Raw genomic sequence first — 19,160 nt, 5'->3', positions numbered from 1 at the left:
GGGGATATGTAGTAGCACTATCCAGTTAAGTGCCACTGAATATTGGTGGATAGTCCATACAGGCAATTTAACCGGGTCTGGTTAAATTGCTTTGAATATCAACCCCTTAGTGTGTGCAGAATTGATTGATATGAATTAAAACAAAGTAGATTAGCAAACATTAATGTGAGTTAAAAATATTTATTAACAAACTAAACAATATCTAAAAATTGGGAAGAAAGTCTAAAAATGACCCAAAACCAAAACAATTCTTTCATGCACATACCTGGAAAAAACTGGAGGGCAAGAATGGAACAAAGCAGGTAAACACAAATAACATATTGTTGCTAAAACAAAATATTCCGTTAATTGACAATAAATGCATTATATACTTGCTTTTGTGGTTAATGAGTTTACATGACTCCTTTGCCTGTAAGTTTGCCAAGTCTTAATTTTCATCCTTTTACATTTTGTACATAGAAGGTAGGTTATGGTATCAAACTACATTTAAGATGCTGGTTGCATCTAGTGTGATTCTGCAACCAAGGATATGAACCAGCTAGGTGAAGCTTGACATTAAGGTTGAATGAGAATGATTTCTACTGTAAACAAAAGAGCATGAATAGTTCAGATTTAGCTTTGGGGAAGGCTTTCTGTCCAACCAATGGGACATGATATTATCCAGGCAAACGTCCCAGGGAAATAGGATTGGGGAAGAATTTGGTGATAACTCTCTAATTTATTTCTTCCCTAGATCACACCTGGCAGCAAGGCAGCCCAATCCAATGTTAATCAGGGTGACCTGGTGATGGCCATCGATGGAGTTAGCACAGATGGCATGACTCATTTAGAAGCCCAGAACAAGATCAAGTCTGCGAACTACAATCTGAGTCTCACCCTCCAGAAGTAAGTTGAATCATTTCATCTGTGCATGGCTCAACAATCAGGACAGCCATTAGTGAGGAAGAACGTCTCAAGCTGAGGAATCATAGGAAGAGGAGTAGACAATTGCCCCAATATTCAAACCGTGGGAGATAGCCGGGCTGTCTCCCGCAGTCCGCGCTAAACCCGGATATTCATTGCCGGGCCATTTCTGGTGACCAGCTTTGCATATCTTGTTTAACTTTGGTCAGTCCAAAGTTAGTTTACCTGTTCTGGTGGCCAAATATGGCCACCAAACCTGGCCAGTCTCCCTTTTAAAATCGGTGGATAGCCAGTTATATCGTGCAATATAACCGGCTATCTTTAAGCTGCTAATGGCGATATTCAGCACCTAAGTGTCGTTTCTGCAGCCATTTTACTTTAAATATTGGGCATAATGTTTGTGTGTGACCATTTTGGCAAGTCAGGAAAATTAGATTTAAAGTAGTATGAACTTTCCAGCTATTTTAGTGATGCAAAAAAACTGTTTGAAAGTTGAACTCAAGAAGCCTATTCGATTATTCATACTACCACTAAAATGTCTGTAAAATTCCAGTAGTTACATACATAGCTGTTGTTTTTTGATTGGGATGGGATGGTTTATCCACTATAACACTTTTGTTCTCTCATGCAGAAACATAAAGTTATGGTTTCTAGTTTCTGTGCTCCCAGTGTAATTTAACAGGCATTGAATATGCACGAACGATTTGCCTCTACTTTTCACTACTCCAGCCCGAAGACTTGGAATGCTTTACCTCTGAACCTAAAATCTCAATCTGACCATCACCTTTTCAAGAAGATGTTGAAAACGTTCCTTTTTGAAAAAACTTACTCCATTAGTAATTCTGCTGTTTAGTCACCCTAATTGTTGTTAGTGTTCTCTCCTTATTCTGCTGTAAAATTCATGTGTTGTACCTCTATACTTTTGTATTTCATGTAAGCCACATTGTGCCTGCATTTGTGGGAATATGAGGGGTATAAATGAACCATAAATAAATAATAAATAAATAAAATAAATATATTGTAAGAGGGAACCTGGAATTAAGGAAGAAATCTCCATAGCTCCACCAGTTTCCCTCTTGTTTCAAGGCAGAAAAACAAAAGGGAGAAATTTGTTGTAATGAAGGACTTTCCCAGTAGGGGGCATGGGGATGCAAGTAAGCTGAGGGAGGATGTTGGTTACTGGAAGAAGAGGAGGGGAGCTATACCGAGAACTGGCTGGGACAGGTTCAAAAGGGAGAGGTTCCCAAGGGAGGTGCTATATGGTATAAAATCTTCCAGTGGGTTAGACTTGGAGGATCCCATGAAGGTGAAGGATTATCCCCTAACCGAGGAAACCAGAACGTATGATGGAGATGTCTGAGCCTAGAGATCCCGGGGAAGAGATGGAGGTTCAGTACCTTTAATAAGTGGAGAAAGGTAGCAGTCAGCAGTCTCTTTAAACAAGCAGTGAATGATTAACCTATGAAGAAATAGGACACCTTTCTTTTCCTTCCTTAAGTGAAATCGCTGCTACTGGCAGAAGTGAGGTGGGTCACACTGCAGTCTAAGGCTTCTGTGGTGTGAAAAAGGGTTGGGTCTCCCAGTCCTTGAACCCTAGGTTTACAGAAAAAGAGGGCTCAAATCTAACGGGGAAGGGGAGGTTTTTTTTGTTAAAAATATTTTGTTTGGATCCTTGAAATGCCTTACTCTATTGAAGAGAAACAACTATAAGAAGAAAACAACTATAAGAAGAGTTTTCTTTGATGAACTGCTGAAAGACGTTGCTAATTACTGCTTGGAACCAGCTGTCAAACTGGGACTGAGCTGGGGAGTGGAGGTCGAGAAGGGCATTTAAGTCATTGACTCATTTGGAACTAATTTGCATACAGCTTTACTTTCCTTTGTATGAACATTGAGGACTGTTGTTCTTCCTTCTACAAGAATAAAAAGGAAGTGGAGAAGTGGCCTAGTGGTTAGGGTGGTGGACTTTGGTCCTGAGGAACTGAGTTTGATTCCCACTTCAGGCACAGGCAGCTCCTTGTGACTCTGGGCAAGTCACTTAACCCCTCCATTGCCCATGTAAGCTGCATTGAGCCTGCCATGAGTGGGAAGCGCGGGGGTACAAATGTAACAAAAAAACAAAAACAAAGTAACTGTCTGATTATCCCTGTTGAGAAAAGGAGCTCAAACGGTTGACTAAGATCCACTCACAAGAGGTGACTGCTAAGATAGACTGGCTTAAAGTAGAAGATGGAAGAGACAAGGACTGTTACTAGGCCAATGTTCCATCTGTGGAAGAGGAACTATCATGGGATAACCCTTCCTACATGGGGTTATATGAGAAACCTGGGGTGGGTCTGGGCTTAGCTTTTCTCTGAACTTAATGAAGCACCTGAATCACATCCTGCAACTAGAGGACAGGGTAGATCTTTACTCAGAGGATCTCAATCAGACCTGGCAGGTTAGGAGTACTTGCAGTCAGATGTTTGTTCTAGCCTTGTGCGTTCCATTGCCAACAGAAATAGCCAATGTTAAAATAGTGAACCCTTTACCCTCAGCAGAGCTCCTGAGCCACCAGGACTCCACTGGGGCTCCAAAACGACCTCACTGGGGACCTGGTGTGCCCCTTAGGGCACACCCCCTTTGGCCATCCTTCGGCCACGCCACAGCAGGTTGCCAGCTTTTATCGCTGGAACCAGCCCATGCTGATGACATCAGTGGGCCAGAAGCTGGAGTCTCAGCATTGCAAAAGACACAGAGCAGGCATTTGAGCACACCAACTCCATTAGGTACCAGCTCCTCCTCCTCTACCACCATAGGAGGCCACCAGCTTTTATCACTGGAACTGGCCTGCACTGATAACATCAGTGGGACAGAAGCTGGAGTCTCAGCACCGCAAAAGTCACAGAACAAGCCTTTGGGCTGATGCTCAAAGCTTACCGTGCTAGCAAGTCTAATTTAAACTAGTTCCAGCCAGTCTAGTGATCATGTTATTCAGTGCCTAATGCACAAACAGGTTCTGCATGGTTTTTACCATTTTAGGGTAGCAGCTAAAGATAATCCTATGCAAATGTATTACAAACAGCTCATTCGTATTAAAGAGAGCATTCCGAGCGATGTACAGAAAGGAGCACCTACCTCTAATGTGCTAAATTTTCTGTCAGGTCTGGAGCTGTCATGTATGAGGGAGACTTCTGGGAGGAGCAGTCTGCTTGCATTTTTCAGTAGCAAAACTTGTTGGAGAGCAGAGAACAGCTTTAGAGGGGCAGAAACAGAAACTGACAAGAGGGAAAGCTATTTTTGATCTAGTCCTTAGTGGAATGCAGGGCATAGTACAAGAGGTAACAGTGTTGGATCCTCTGGGAAACAGAGATCATAACATGATCAAATTTGAGCTGATATCTGGAGTGACGCCACTAAGGAAATCCACTGTAACAGCATTTAATTTTCAAAAGAACGACTACGACAAAACAAGGAAAATGGTTAAAAAGAAGCTAAAGGGTCAGCTGCAATGGTTAGAACTTTAAATCAGGCATGGATTTTGTTCAAAAGTACCATCATGGAAGCCCAGACCCGATGTATTCCACATATTAACAAAGGTGGACAGAACAGCAAACGACAGCCAAAGAACATCCTTTAAAGAATGGAAAAAGGATCCGAATGAAGAAATAAGAAGCAATTTTAAGCACTGTCAAGCAAGATACAAAGCATTGATAAAGAAAGCTAAAGAATATGAAGAAAACTTCCTGCAGAGACAAGAACTCATAGTAACACCTTTTTCAGGTACATCAGAAGGAGAAAACCTGTGAGGGAATCCATGGGGACCATTAGATCATGAAGGAGCAAAAGGGGCACTCAGAGAAGACAAGGCCATTGCAGAGATATTGAATGAATTCTTTGCTTCCTGTCTTACTGAAGAAGATGTAAAGATGTAAGAGATCTACCTGTACAGGAAATGGTTTTTAAGGGTGATGATGCAGAGGAACTGAAAGAAATCTTGGTGAACCTGGAGACATACTAAGCCAAATCAACAAATTAAAGAGTAGTAATCACCTGGACAAGATTTTATACACCCCAGGGTAGTGAAAGAACTCAAACATGAAATTGATGATCTGTAACCTGTCATTAAAATCATCCATAATACCAGAAGATTGGAGGTTGGCCAATGTAACGCCTATTTTTTAAAAGGGTTCCAGGGGTAATCTGGGAAATTACAGACCGGTAAACCTGATGTCAGTGCCGGGCAAAATAGTAGAAACTATTATAAAGAATAAAATTACAGAAAACATAGACAGGGTTTAATGGGACAGAGTCAGCATGGATTCAGCCAAGGGAAGTCTTGCCTCACCAATTTGCTTCATTTTCTTTGAAGTCGTGACTAAACATGTGGATAAAGGTGAGCCAGTTGATGTAGTGTATCTAGATTTTCAGAAAGCTTTTGACAAAGTTCCTCATGAGAGACTCCTGAGAAAGTTAAAAAGTCATAGGATAGGAGGCTCTAATGTCTTCTGTGGATTAGGAATTGGTTATTGAACAGAAAACAGGGTTAAATGCCTTTTCTCTCAATAGAGGAGGGTAAATAGTGGAGTGCAGCAGGGATTTGTACTGGGGCCGATGCTATTTAACATAATTATAAATTATCTGGAATTTGGAATGAAGAGTGAGGTGATTAAATTTGCAGATGACATAAAACTAAAGTTGTCAAAACACATGCGGATTGTGAAACATGCAGGAAGACCTTAGGAAACTGGAAGACTGGGCATCCAAATGGCAGATGAAATTTAATGTGGACCAAATGCAACGTGATGCACATGGAAGACTAATCCGAATCTTAGTTACCTGATACTAGGGTCCACCTTAAGATATCAGCCACTCTACTAGTGTGTAACTCAATAGGGGGCACGACCATGGGCGCGTCAGAGATGTTCCAAAACTTGTGTTCATACTTATAGAATACAGCCTCATCGCTCCTAACTTGGACATCAGCATTAGACCAGGTTTCAGCAGGTGTAAGTCTGATGCCTAAATTTAGGCATGGAATGGCACTAAGCATGATTCTATAAAAAGCATGCACCCTTTATAGAATCATGCTTAGTGCTCATTTTTTGCGGTGCCAAATTGTGAGCGATATTTACTGAATCCAGCTCTATAAGCATAAGGAATTAGAAAAGAATTTATATTTAGTGAAACAAATATGAGAGTTCACCTTGTGAGAAATGCAGAAGCCACTTATCCATGGACAGACTGTATACTAGTTTAATCCTTGCTACTTCATGAACTGAATTTATTATGGGATGGTGCAGCTTATGTTAATGCCACCTGTGAAAGAGACGTAGTTTCCACATGAGGTATTACCCTTAGTGCCTCTATTCCTATAAGGAATCTGGGTTTGGTGTCACTGGTAGGACTACATCAAACTGACTCTTGGAAGGGGGGCTGTAACCTGAGTGCTTGGCTTTCTGCTGACATCAAAGGTCCTTACATGTTTGTGAAATGCCTGGTTACATCTCCCCACAGCAGTGAAGGGGATATAATCAGATTCACTGTGAGAGGTCTTGCTATATCACTTCAGATCTGTAGATGCCATGTGTTAATGCTCATAGCCAATCAGGATTAGTTTTACTGATCTGGAAAATCTAATACACACTAGTCATTAAATACTGTAGTACTACCTTATAGTGAGCCTCAATATGCAAATATAATATTCACAGCTAACAGCAGTCATGAATTGCAACACAAAATTTCTGTCAAACTTGCTTTAGAAATCCAGGTTTGCTGTAAGAAATGAACCTCCGATTCAATCCCACTGCTGCTCCTTGTGATCTTAACCTTCCATTGCCTCATTTTAGAAGCTCATGCACATGTAAATACCTGCACTAGCAAGTGTATATATCATACATGTGTAAAATCTGATTTTAGAAAGCCTGGTATTTATATTTCTATGTTCTATCTAGAATTATCTTGAACAAGGGCATGGATTGGGCAGTATTCCCCATTGCAGAAGGGGAATCCATGTGTATGACCCAACAACTCAGCATCGGGATTTACATTTGCTTTATCCCATGAATCAGGGCCAGTCCAATCATTAGGCAAGGCTAGGCAGATACCTAGTGCAGTAGTTCCTGGGGGGGGGGGGGGGGGGGGGGGGGTAGGGCAACAAAGAGCAGCTGCAGTCAAAGCAAAACAACAGATCCTGACAGCCACACACTCAAAGAACCATCAATGCATATTTTTACGTGTGTGTGTTGGGGAGGAGGGGTATTGAGCTGAAGATTAACCTACAGTGTCTAATACCCTTACACCGGCCCTTCCACGAACATGCTGTGGTAAGGTGCTAATTTGGGCAGGGGGTAAAGTTGCACTTGCCTCCTGCTCAAATGAGCACCTGGCCACCTGATATTCTTGGCCGGAATCCACCCTCCCCTGGTATCATCTCCTTCTATTAGAACCCCTCCCCCCCAAGGTATCAGTTCCCCTCCCTTCCTCAGTCAGAACGCCCTCAGCATCGGCTCAGAACCCCTCAGCATCATTTTCCCCCCAGATCTGATCCTTCCCCTCTTTGAACAGACCCACCTAAACCTTGGAGTCATCACCGCCATTTTGAAGCTATTACAAGATTGGGTAGGAGCAGAGGAGGATGCTCCCACCAGTGGACCCTTGACTACCAGGGACCACTTCTTTGTAGGTCCCGGTGTTGGTAAGGGGTTCAGGGGGACCAGGGGTTGGGTGAGCGTGGATTTTGGTCAAAGGCGGAAGGGTTTGGAGTGGATCAGATCTACTTCACAAAGTGCTAAAAAAATGTTCTTCTCAGTAAATATGACATGTACATTTTTATTCTATTGTATATGCTCTGTGTTATTCCATCTGTTGTATTGGTTCTGTTCATGCTGTATACCACTCAGGACCATTTGGGAATAAGCAGTTTGTAAAAGTCCAGATTGGATTAGATGTATTTGTTTTAGACTCCTGATGCAGGCCCAATGCCGAAACCCAATACATATAAGGTCCACTTCAATAAACATTTTTAAAATTATTTTCCTTGTAGGTTCTCCATCCTTTGGCCATGGGCCATGCCAGTCCTTCTTTTGTGCCTTTAGTTTTTCAGTATTGAGTTACCTCTCTTTTGACTGACCTTTTACTTCTGTGTCATCTTCTGGTCCAAATGACTTCTTTACAGATATGTTGGTTCTGAAATACTTTTTAATACAAATGGTTGCCTCTTTAGCAATGTTTTTGAATCCTTTCTTGGTTTGCCTTAACATAGCTTTACAACCATTTAATCAAACTGAAAGTCATTTTGGTCTTTTGCCTTTTTATGTGTGGAATACTTTTTAACTGAGCTTCCGTGCCTTCTGCAATTTAATTATCCTTATAAATACAGTGCACTCCATTTAAGTGCACGTCGGATAAGAGCATGCTCTGTTTAACTGCATGCCGTACTTCGGTCCCATTTTTGGCACCATCAATTTCTATGGGGACAAACTTCGTTTTAGTGCACCACTGATAAGTGCAAGATTCGCTTATATGCATGGTTCAAGACCGCTCCTCTGCAGGAAAGACTCCGCATAAGCGCGTGCATGGAATATGGAAGCTGATTGGCGCGTGACAACTGAGATTTCAAGTTTATCGCCTCTTTAACTGCCCCAGACAGATTAGGGGAAAGAATGTTGTTGGAGCATGCACCGGGGTCGTCATCGTCATCGCAGCGGCGGAACTGTAAGACTTTAACACTGGCTGAACGAATAGAAGTTCTTAAAAAATTAGAAAACAAAGAAAGTCAAGCATCTATTGGTAAAGAATATGGCGTCAATCCCAGTCAAATTTCACGTGTCTTGAAGCAGAAAGACCAGCTTCTGGAAGACTGGCAAAACAATACAAATCCACAATGGAAATGAAAACGTGCGGGAAAAGCTGAGGAGGTAGAAGATGCTCTTCTTCGTTGGTTTTTTCGAGTCAGGAGCAGACAGTTTCCTGTCAGTGGTCCACTGCTTATGGAGAAAGCTAACCAGGTAGCAGAAAGTCTTGGACTGACTGAATTCAAAGCCACTGTTGGATGGTTGGAAAGATGGAAGGAGAGGAACAGCATAAAATTCAAGAAACAGCATGGTGAGAAACAAGACGCTGATGACGTTGGTGCTGAAAATTGGGTTGTTTCAGTTCTTCCTACCATCTTGAACGAGTTTGCACCTCGTGACATTTTCAATGCTGACAAAAATGGTCTCTACTGGCGAGCGATTCCTGATGGAACACTTGCATTCAAATATGCCGAAACTACTGGAGGTAAAACATTGAAGGACTGACTGACAATCCTCCTTTGCTGCAATATGGATGAGAGTGAGACGTTGGAACCCCTCGTCATTGGAAAGAGCAAACAGCCCCGTTGCTTCAAGAAAGTTAAGTGACTTCCTGTGTCATATGAGGCTAATGCAAATTTGTGGATGACTGGGGAAATTTGGAAGCAGTGGCTAAAGAAGTTAGACACTAGAATGCGGGCACAAAAGTGTCAGATTTTGCTGCTTTGTGATAACTGTGCTGCACACAGGGATGATGTCAAGGTGGTCTTCCTGCCACCAAACACTACCTCTCTGATCCAACCTTTGGATCAGGGCATAATAGCCAATTTCAAACAACATTATTGGGCTCTTGTGCTATGTCGTCTGATGAGCGTTATGGATGACCAGGCTGGGAAGGATAAATGTGCTGTTGAACTGGCTCGTAATCTATCACTGTTGGATTCCCTACATATGCAGAAAGACGCCTGGAATCATGTTACACAGGCAACCATTGTGAACTGCTACAAGTGGGCAAGCTTTGTTAAGGATATGGAGAGGGACGAAACAGGTACAGCTGTTGCAAACGCGTCAGATGAAGAGGTTATTGACATACCAGCCGGTTTTACTGAAGAGGAGTTCCATCACTATGTAGCTGTGGATTACGATCTACAAACAGCTGAAGACAGCACTTATGTCGAGATATGCTCCTACACGCAGGCAACAACGGCTGATGATGGAACAGATAAAGAAATGAGCAGCGAGGCACATGCTGATGAAATTCAACAACCTCCTCCTGTCACTTTTGCAAGAGCGTTGGAGAGTCTCAACACCGTGCGGACCTATCTGGAGGCCACTGGATGTCAGTGCTATGACAGGTTTTACCATCTGGCAGACGTAGTCTATGGGACTCACAGACCCAAGAGTGTACAGAGGACTATAACTGATTACTTCAAGTAAGCCTAATGTCAGTTAATTGGGACTGTATACTGTACGTCTAATAATAAACAGTACTGTACATATGTTTATCAGATGTCAAGCTTCTTTGGGTCACAACGGTTAAGTGCATGCTCTAGTTAACTGCATGCATTTCTTTGGTCCCAGACCCTTGCACTTAAGCAGATTGCACTTTACTCCTTTTAACTTGTTTCTAACCTCATTCTATCACAGTCTTTTTCCTACTGTTAAATGCTACTGTAGTAGATTTTTTAAATATTTTTACTTCATTGATTATGTTGACTGTATTATGGTCACTGTTACCAAACAGTTCCACCACTTTTATCCCTTGCACTGGGTTCTTTCGTTGACTAAGAACCAAGTCTAACATAGCTTACTTCCTATCAGTTCTACCAGAAGCTGCTCTGTTAAGCAGTCTTTTATGGTATCCAGAATTGTTACATCTCTAGCATACCCTAGTAAGGCATTTACCCAATCAGTGTGGGTGTAATTGAAATTTCCCTTTATTATTGTGTTGCTTTTCAGTCTGCTCCTCAGCCTTGTCATGCAGATGGTAATATGCTCTGACATCTATACATTTCCTTTTCACACATGAAATTTCAACCCACTGAGATTTCCCAGTGCAACATGTATCCTGCAGAATGTTTATCTTACTGGACTCTGTGGCAGTTTCATATTTTAATAGATTTTATACCCTGGCATCACAGTTTCTCTGTGGTTATCCTTTTTCTTCCAGGTCCTTGAGATGCCCATTATGTCTATATCATCAGTTAGTACAACACGTTCTAATGCTCCAGTCTTATTTTTTAGACTCTGGCATTTGTCATTTGACACAACTAGGGGGCGCTTTAGTAACAGACAGTATGATATTACTGTGTCAATTAATCATGGTAACTTAGGAGCCCTTGTAATAAGCTTCATTAGGTACTAAATTGCACCTAATACAGCTTAAATTGGCGTACACAGGATGCACTCAGGCGTTCTGCGGTAAGTGCTAATTTAGCATGCTCTGAATCCACACGCTAAAAAATGTTTCTATTTTAATTTTGGGAGGGGGCTTTCCTTCACTAATCAGTTAGTATAGCTACATTACTGAATGCTAACTGGTTAGCACAAGATTACAGCGTGAGTCCTTACCACCTACAAAATGGGTGGCAGTAAGTGCTCATGCAGGAATTGTTGTTATTGGCCATTTTTTTTTTGTTACATTTGTACCCCACAGTTTCCCACTCATGGCAGGCTCAATGTGGCTTACATGGGGCAATGGAGGGTTAAGTGACTTGCCCAGAGTCACAAGGAGCTGCCTGTGCCTAAAGTGGGAATTGAACTCAGTTCTTCAGGACCAAAGTCCACCACCCTAACCACTAGGCCACTCCTCCACTCATTTATCATTTATTTTATTTTGTTATACCGTCACTTATTGCCAGGAAATCAGAACGGTTCACAGAGCCAATCAAACAATAAAACACAAGTTAATTTAATTTAGGAACGCCATTAAATGATAGGAAAGAACAGACAAATCTTCCATACCAGAGATAAAATTAGCTCGTGACCATTAATACAAAAAGATGGAAAGTCGGACATTTACAGCTGTTGCAAAAATGGCCTTAACATGCATGAAACACCCTTGCAAAGGCACACTAAGGCCACTTTTTGCTGCAGCTTAGTATAAGGGCCACTTATTGCACAGCTGCAGTTACCGTTACTGCGCTTGCATGACAGTGCATGCTAATCATCTCTCTGACCTTATGTGCAACTTCATTTAAATTAGTCGCCTTATTCTCTAACTCCTCTTACTCTCTTACCTATCTATATGTTCCATCTTTGCTTTACCCTCCACTATCAATTAAAATGTTCTATTATTGTGTTGACATTGTATGTAGTATTTTATCTGCCTTATTTTCGAAAGAGAAAGACGCCCATATTTAGACCCAAATCGGGAGATGGGCGTCTTTCTCCCGTGGACGCCCAAATCGGTATAATCAAAAGCCGATTTTGGGCGTCTTCAACTGCAATCTGTCGCAGAAACGGCCAAAGTTGACGGGGGCGTGTCAGAGGCGTGGTGAAGGCGGGACTGGGGTGTGTTTATTGGCCGAGGAGAGATGGCCGTCCTCGGCCAATAATCAAAATAAGAAAGGCGTTTTTAGGGTGAATTTGGGTCACTTTTTTAACCCTTTTTTTTTCACGAACAAGTCCCAAAAAAGTGCCCTAAATGACCAGATGACCACCGGAGGGAATCGGGGATGACCACCCCTGACTCCCCCAGTGGTCACTAACCCCCTCCCACCCAAAAAAACAACTTTAAAACTTTTTTTTCCAGCCTATATGCCAGCCTCAAATGCCATCACAGCAGTATGCAGGTCCCTGGAGCAGTTTTAGTGGGTGCAGCGGACTTCAGCCAGGTGGACCCAGGCCCATCCCCCCTACCTGTTACACTTGTGGTGGTAAATGGGAGCCCTCCAAACCGCCCCTAAAACCCAATGTACCCACATCTAGGTGCCCCCCTTCAGCCATAAGTGCTATGGTAATGGTGTAGAGTTGTGGGGAGTGGGTTTTGGGGGGGATTTGGGGGGCTCAGCACCCAAGGGAAGGTTAACTTTTTTTAAAATTGTTACAAGTGCCCCCTAGGGTGCCCAGTTGGTGTCCTGGCATGTGAAGGGGACCAGTGCACTACGAATCCTGGCCCCTCCCACGACCCAATGCCTTGGATTTATTTTTGAGCTGGGCGCCTTCGGTTTCCATTATCACTGAAAAACGATACCGCCCAGCTCAAATCTGTACAAATCAAATGCATTTGACTGGCACAAACCGTATTATCGGAAAAAAGATGTATGCCCATTTTTGCCAAAATACAGTTTGCCCCGCCCCTTCACGTACCAGTTCTCGGAGATAGGCGCCCATGGAGATGGGCGTTCGTGTTCGATTATGCCCCTCTATGCCATACTTTGTATTGTTATTTGAATATTTTTACTGCTGTAATTGCCTATTGTTCATGTTTGATCTATTCTTACTGTACACTGCCTTGAGTGAATTCTTTCAAAAAGGAGGTAAATAAATCCTAGTAAACAAAATAATTCACATTCTAACTGTATACCCTCTTATGGTCTAGAGAATAGGTGAGCTGCAGCTAGGGAATGGATGAGGACTGTATGTTGCAGTTAGCATACAGTAACTTATTTTGTGTTGACACTGTTACAGATAGTGTTGAGGCACACACTTACCTCCTCCTATTTTGGAAGCGGTAAGTACCTCTGTGCTATCTGTCACTCCACTTAGCATCCAGTAAAGGAGGCAGTATGTCACCACATGTAGTAAAAGCGTTTTATGTGCAAGAACTGTATGGTAATATGTCCCCAAAAGTAAGTTGACAGGAGGAGCCTCCACGGAAAGTCAAAGCAAAACAGCAAAAGTAGAGGCTGACAAATGCGCAAACCAATAGGGAGATAATATCAAAAAACAGTTTATTCAGAATATTCATATCAAGGACCCAACACGGTCCGTGTTTCGGCGCCAAAGCGCCTGCCTCAGGGGTCACAATCAACTTTCTCTGAGAAGAAGCTGATAGGCTTGAATAATTCCTTTATGTATGCAAGTTAATCCACAGAGAGAACAAAAGAACAGCCAACCGATCAAGAAACACCATGTGACAATATGCCAAGCCACCCCCCCCCCCCTTTTCAAATATGTAACTTAGAATTTACGTGAACCACACTACAGAATACGCTGAGGGGGCCTTTTCCTAAGGCGTGTAGGCGCATACGAGCATCCAGTGCATGTCAAATTGGAACTACCGCCTGGCTACCACATGCCCAAGGCAGGGGCGTAGCTAGACTTCGACGGGAGAGGGGTCCAGAGCCCGAGGTGAGGGGGCACATTTTAGGCCCCCCCCCCGGTGCCGCCAATCCCTGGCGCCACCACCACCACCAACAACAACAACTTTGACACCCCCCCTCGCCGCCAACCCTCTTGACCCCCCCTCCCACTGTCAACCCACCACTGCCACCGTCTACCTTTGCTGGAGGGGGGCCTCAACCCCCACCAGCCGAGGTCCTCTTCTTCCAACGCAAGGCTTCATCAGGACGTTAGACTCAGAAACAGAACGAAGCCTTGCGCCGGAAGAAGAGGAGCTCGGCTGGCGGGGGTTGGGGTCCCCCGCCAGCAAAGGTAGGCGATGGCGGGTTGGCGGCGGGAGGGGGGTCGAGAGGGTCATCAGCAGGGGGGTCCAGGGCCAAATCTACGGGGGCCCAGGCCCCCATGGCCCCACGTAGCTACGCCACTAGCCCTAGGTGGTAATTCTATTTTTGATGCGCGTCCAAAACACACAGTAGAAAATATTTTTTCATTTGTACCATGTGGCGCTTACCCAGTGGTAACTGACAATTTACACATGCTAAGGATTACCACCCAGTTAGCGCATGAGACCTTACTGCTAACTCAATGGGTGACAGTAAGGTCTCAGGCCAGAAATGGACATGCGCTGGTTTTAATTTCAGTCACAAAAAAGGCCTTTTTTTCCAGGCGCACTGAAAAATGGACCTGTGTGCCTCCAAAACACATGCCTACACCAGCGCAGGCCATTTTTTGGCAAGCCTTAGTGAAAGGGCCCCTTAGCTAGCTGTGAAGTAAATCTTAATTAATGACAATTAGTGCTGATAATTGCTTGTTAACATCCAATTAACGCATTGATTAGCTAGTTAACCAAGTAAGGTCCTATGCATTGTTATAGACAAGCTTTGATCTCTGCGCAGAAATTAAGGCACAATATATAGAATTTGGGGGAAAATCAATTTTTCTTACAATTTCCCAGTGTTATTGCTTTAAAATTAATTAGATATTTTCTCCTTTGCTTTATTATCAGATGGCTTCAATATGGAATTCACTTCCTTTATTTTCATGATGTTGTTAACATTATGTATCATTTAGGAAGAATCTGAATATGCTTTTGTTGCTAAGAACTGAGTCTTAATTGTTGTATTTGGAGGGTATATGTCTTTTAGTGCTTGAATTTGTTATTGTAATTCCGAGAAAGTTTGGATCTGGTGTCTTAGTTTTCATAACTCACCTTAAACTGACAAGGTATATGGCAGGCTACAAGACGTAACATAGCATGTTTGTGTACAGCACTGCGTACTTCTAGCAGTGCTATAGAAATAAATAGTAGTGGTAGCAGTTAACCTGATGCCTTTTCAGTTAATTCAGAACAAAATCACCAGGAAGAGATTTGAATGTTAGTTCTAGGGTCTTAACTGTTGTCAATTATAACAGTACTATTTAATTACAGTTGAACAAAATTTTAAGATTTCACCAGTGTATTTAGCTCATAGTAAGATCCACCAACTTAAAAATGTTTGCATGTCAAATTCCTCCAGGCTTTTAATTTTGTTTAAGTTTCTAAGCAGATGTAGACATGTTGGTTTTTGTTGGTTTTTTTTTTTTTTTTTTTTTCATTTCCTTCTGTCCTCCTTTGGGATTAATTCAGTTTGCTACTGGGATATGTTGCACAGGAATGAAGGTCAACAGTGGTTAATCCATGGCTGGAGTTCCACTGTTGATGTCTGCAGTATCCATTAGGAATCCTGATTCTGCCCTATTTAGATTCTAGATGCCAGGTTTTGTCGTATTCAAGTATTGGAAGACTAAAATCCCAGTAAACACATGGTTCTGCTAAAGCAAAAGTCTTATAAAATTCAGTGCAGCAATATTTCTCTAAAGCCTTCAGACTAGATTTTACTTCATGTCTCTTTGCACATTGGCACTGAAGCAAAATGTTTGCACTTATCAAAACCAATAAAAATGGATTTTAAAGCAATAAGAGAAAAACACTGTAAACAAATGTTGGCTCCCCAGGAAACATAAACATGCATAAATGTTAAAGTAATTTAATGGTGCTTGTGTTGAGGTATGTCCGATTTACTAGAACATGAGAGGTACAAAAGGGGGTTCCACTGGTGTTCCTGGTTGAGCGCGATGATTGATAACTTGGTACACTATGTCCAGTCACCACTCACCTTATGGAAAGATGGTTCTAGTTTTGCTCTGGACAGACATTTGCTTTGTACATGGTATGAACATTAGTCCAGCTGTCAGCCTACACATGCCAAGCTCCATTGGCAAAGTAGGACATCCATATGCAAACCAAATTCTATAACAGTGATACCACATGTGTTGGAGTCTCCAGCTAGAGCATGCAGCACGTAGCAGCTCATGTATGTGCTCATTTCCAGCACTGGTTTTGCTTCCCAATTACCAGTGTTGCCACCCAATCTCCGCTAAGATTCCATGGATCCATTCCTTCTAAACAGGATTCCTTTGTGTTTATCCCACGCATGTTTGAATTCCATTCCCGTTTTCATCTCCACCACCTCCCACGGGAGGGCATTCCATGTATCCACCACCTTTTCCGTGAAAAAATACTTCCTGACATTACTCCTGAATCTTCCCCCCCTTCAAACCTCAATTCATGTCCTCTAGTTCTACTGCCTTCTCGTCTCCGTAAAAGGTTCGTTTGCAGATTAATACCTTTCAAATATTTCAATGTGTGTATCATATCACCCCTGTTTCTCCTTTCCTCCAAGGTATACATGTTCAGGTCATCAAGTCTTTCCACGTACAGGTTTGCAACGCAAATCCCATATACCATTTTTCTAGCTTTCTTTGCACCGCTTCCAGTCTTTTTACATCTTTATCCCGTTTCCTTTTTACATTTTTTACCCTGTTTCCTCCGTAGCTTTTTCATATGCTTCTTCAGTTCACTAGTCATTTATTTTGTCATATAATTATGTTTTGAAGAAACCTATTGTACTCTACCTCAGTGTTTCTCAAACCTGTGCTGGGGAACCACCAGCAAGTCCTTTTTCAGGATATGCCTAATGAAGCTGCAGGACAGAGATTTGCATATAATGGAGACAGCAAGCATTGCAAATCTGTCTCATGCATTTCCATTAGAGATATCCTAAATCCTGACTGGCTGGTGGTCCCTTAGGACAGGTTTGAGAACCACTGTTATAGCTGATATGCTACAAGTTCACCTACTTAAAATATTGCTTTCCTCTGATAGATAATATGGCCATTATTTTACAAACATATCTACATGTAAATTGTGTAATTTACAATACCTATGTAAATACCAATTTCAGAAGACTGCTGTTTACACATGGAGATCCATAGCACACAGTGGTTTCAAGGGGCGTGGTCTGTGTAATTAAATTCTGGAATTTGTTGCCAGAGAATGTGGTAAAAGCAGTTAGCTTAGCAGGGTTTAAAAAAGGTTTCTATAATTTCCTAAAAGAAAAGTCCATAAGCTGTTATTAAGATGGACTTGGGAAAATCCACTGCTTATTTCTAGGATAAGCAGCATAAAAATCTGTTTTACTGTTCTTGGATCTTGCCAGGGACTTGTGACCTGGATTGGCCACTGTTGGAACAGGATACTGGGCTTGATGGACTTTCAGTCTGTCCCAGTACAGCAAACACTTATGTTCTTAATTTTTTTAAATATTTGCTAATTTTGGCCAGGATTTTATATGAGGGATTCAGAAAGTCATTCCCCTTGACGTCCACCTCCAAATGAAACCAATGTTAAAATTGCAGCCCCCCACCACTTAATTGATAGCACTTACATGTGTAGATTTGTAAAATGGGGCAGCAACACACGGAAGTAGCACCATTTACATGTGGAAGTTGCAAAATTTCCACCTCCACATGGAAGCTGGCGGGTTTTCTGCTATTCATTCTTTCAATATGTACATTTGTTTTTAAATGGCTGTTCCCACGGGACTTGCCAGACAATGCACATGTGATACTGCAAGCACAACCTTTTCTAAAGTACCACTGAAACTGAGCACATCCCGACCTGGATATCTCAGTTCTGATCTCTACATTCTGGGGCTCCACATGAAAGAAAGCAAATGCAGATCATAGTTTATCTGTCAAGTTGCCTCTGCAGAGTACATCACTTAGTTGAAACATTCCTTAACTTGCAAAAATGTATACAGTGGAACATAGGTGTGTAATTCCATTTTCTGTATTTAGAAAATGGTTCAGTACTGGATTTAATTCACAAAAGAGCAGTTTTTCATAAATATGAATGGTAAGTTCATACTGCTCTGGCTTTCTTTTTTTAAACGCTCTTACATGGTAAAACGAATGACGGAGAGAAATATAAAATGTAGGAAGGGTTTTCTAAAGATACCTTGAAAGCATTTGTAGCAACCATGTTAGTAGCCCTTTTGTGGTGGTGACCTATTGAGGAAATTTGTACCCTGCTTTCTGTGAAGGCCATGCCATGTCATTAAGGAGTATATTAGAGTACTAGTACATAAGTACATAAGTAATGCCACACTGGGAAAAGACCAAGGGTCCATTGAGCCCAGCATCCTGTCCATGACAGTGGCCAATCCAGGCCAAGGGCACCTGGCAAGCTTCCCAAACGTACAAACATTCTATACATGTTATTCCTGAAATTGTGGATTTTTCCCAAGTCCATTTAGTAGCAGTTTATGGACTTGTTCTTTAGGAAACCATCTAACCCCTTTTTAAACTCTGCTAAGCTAACCGCCTTCACCACGTTCTCCGGCAACGAATTCCAGAGTTTAATTATGCATTGGGTGAAGAAACATTTTCTCCGATTTGTTTTAAATTTACTACACTGTAATTTCATCGCATGCCCCCTAGTCCTAGTATTTTTGGAAAGCATGAACAGACGCTCTGCATCACTTCTTAAGACACATCCCTGAGAAAAAAGGGCAACGTCAGTTACTGCTTCAAAATAATTGACAGCCCATTCCTTAGAAGGGATTTTTAATCCCTATCAACCTCATATTATTTTAGACTACTGTAAGAAAATTTACAGCAAAATCAGCCACCATAATCAGGGGCGTAGCCAGACTTCAGCGGGAGGGGGGTCCAGAGCCCCGAGGTGAGGGTGCACATTTTAGCCCCCCCCGGCACCGCCGACCCCCTCCCACCATTGCTGACCCCCGCCACCGCTGCCACCACCACCAACAACTTCCCCCCCCCCCCCGCTGACGACCCTCTCGACCGCCCCTCCCC

General features: G+C 42.4%; 1 protein-coding gene across 4 annotated transcripts in view; it reads left to right on the top strand.

Annotated features, from left to right (window-relative positions):
• The window catches only part of LDB3 (LIM domain binding 3), a 180,758-nt gene that overhangs the window by 78,042 nt on the left and 83,556 nt on the right, over positions 1-19,160 (top strand). For all 4 annotated transcript variants that reach the window (XM_030203362.1, XM_030203363.1, XM_030203361.1 and 1 more), the window contains exon 3: positions 734-885. In XM_030203362.1, the coding sequence (XP_030059222.1) occupies positions 734-885 (152 nt within the window). The remainder of the gene's footprint in view (positions 1-733; positions 886-19,160) is intronic.

The sequence above is a fragment of the Microcaecilia unicolor genome, chromosome 5, assembly GCF_901765095.1.
Source record: "Microcaecilia unicolor chromosome 5, aMicUni1.1, whole genome shotgun sequence".
Lineage (NCBI taxonomy): Eukaryota > Metazoa > Chordata > Amphibia > Gymnophiona > Siphonopidae > Microcaecilia > Microcaecilia unicolor.
Note: the sequence above shows the minus strand (reverse complement) of the source record. Positions and strands in the feature narration are given on the sequence as shown.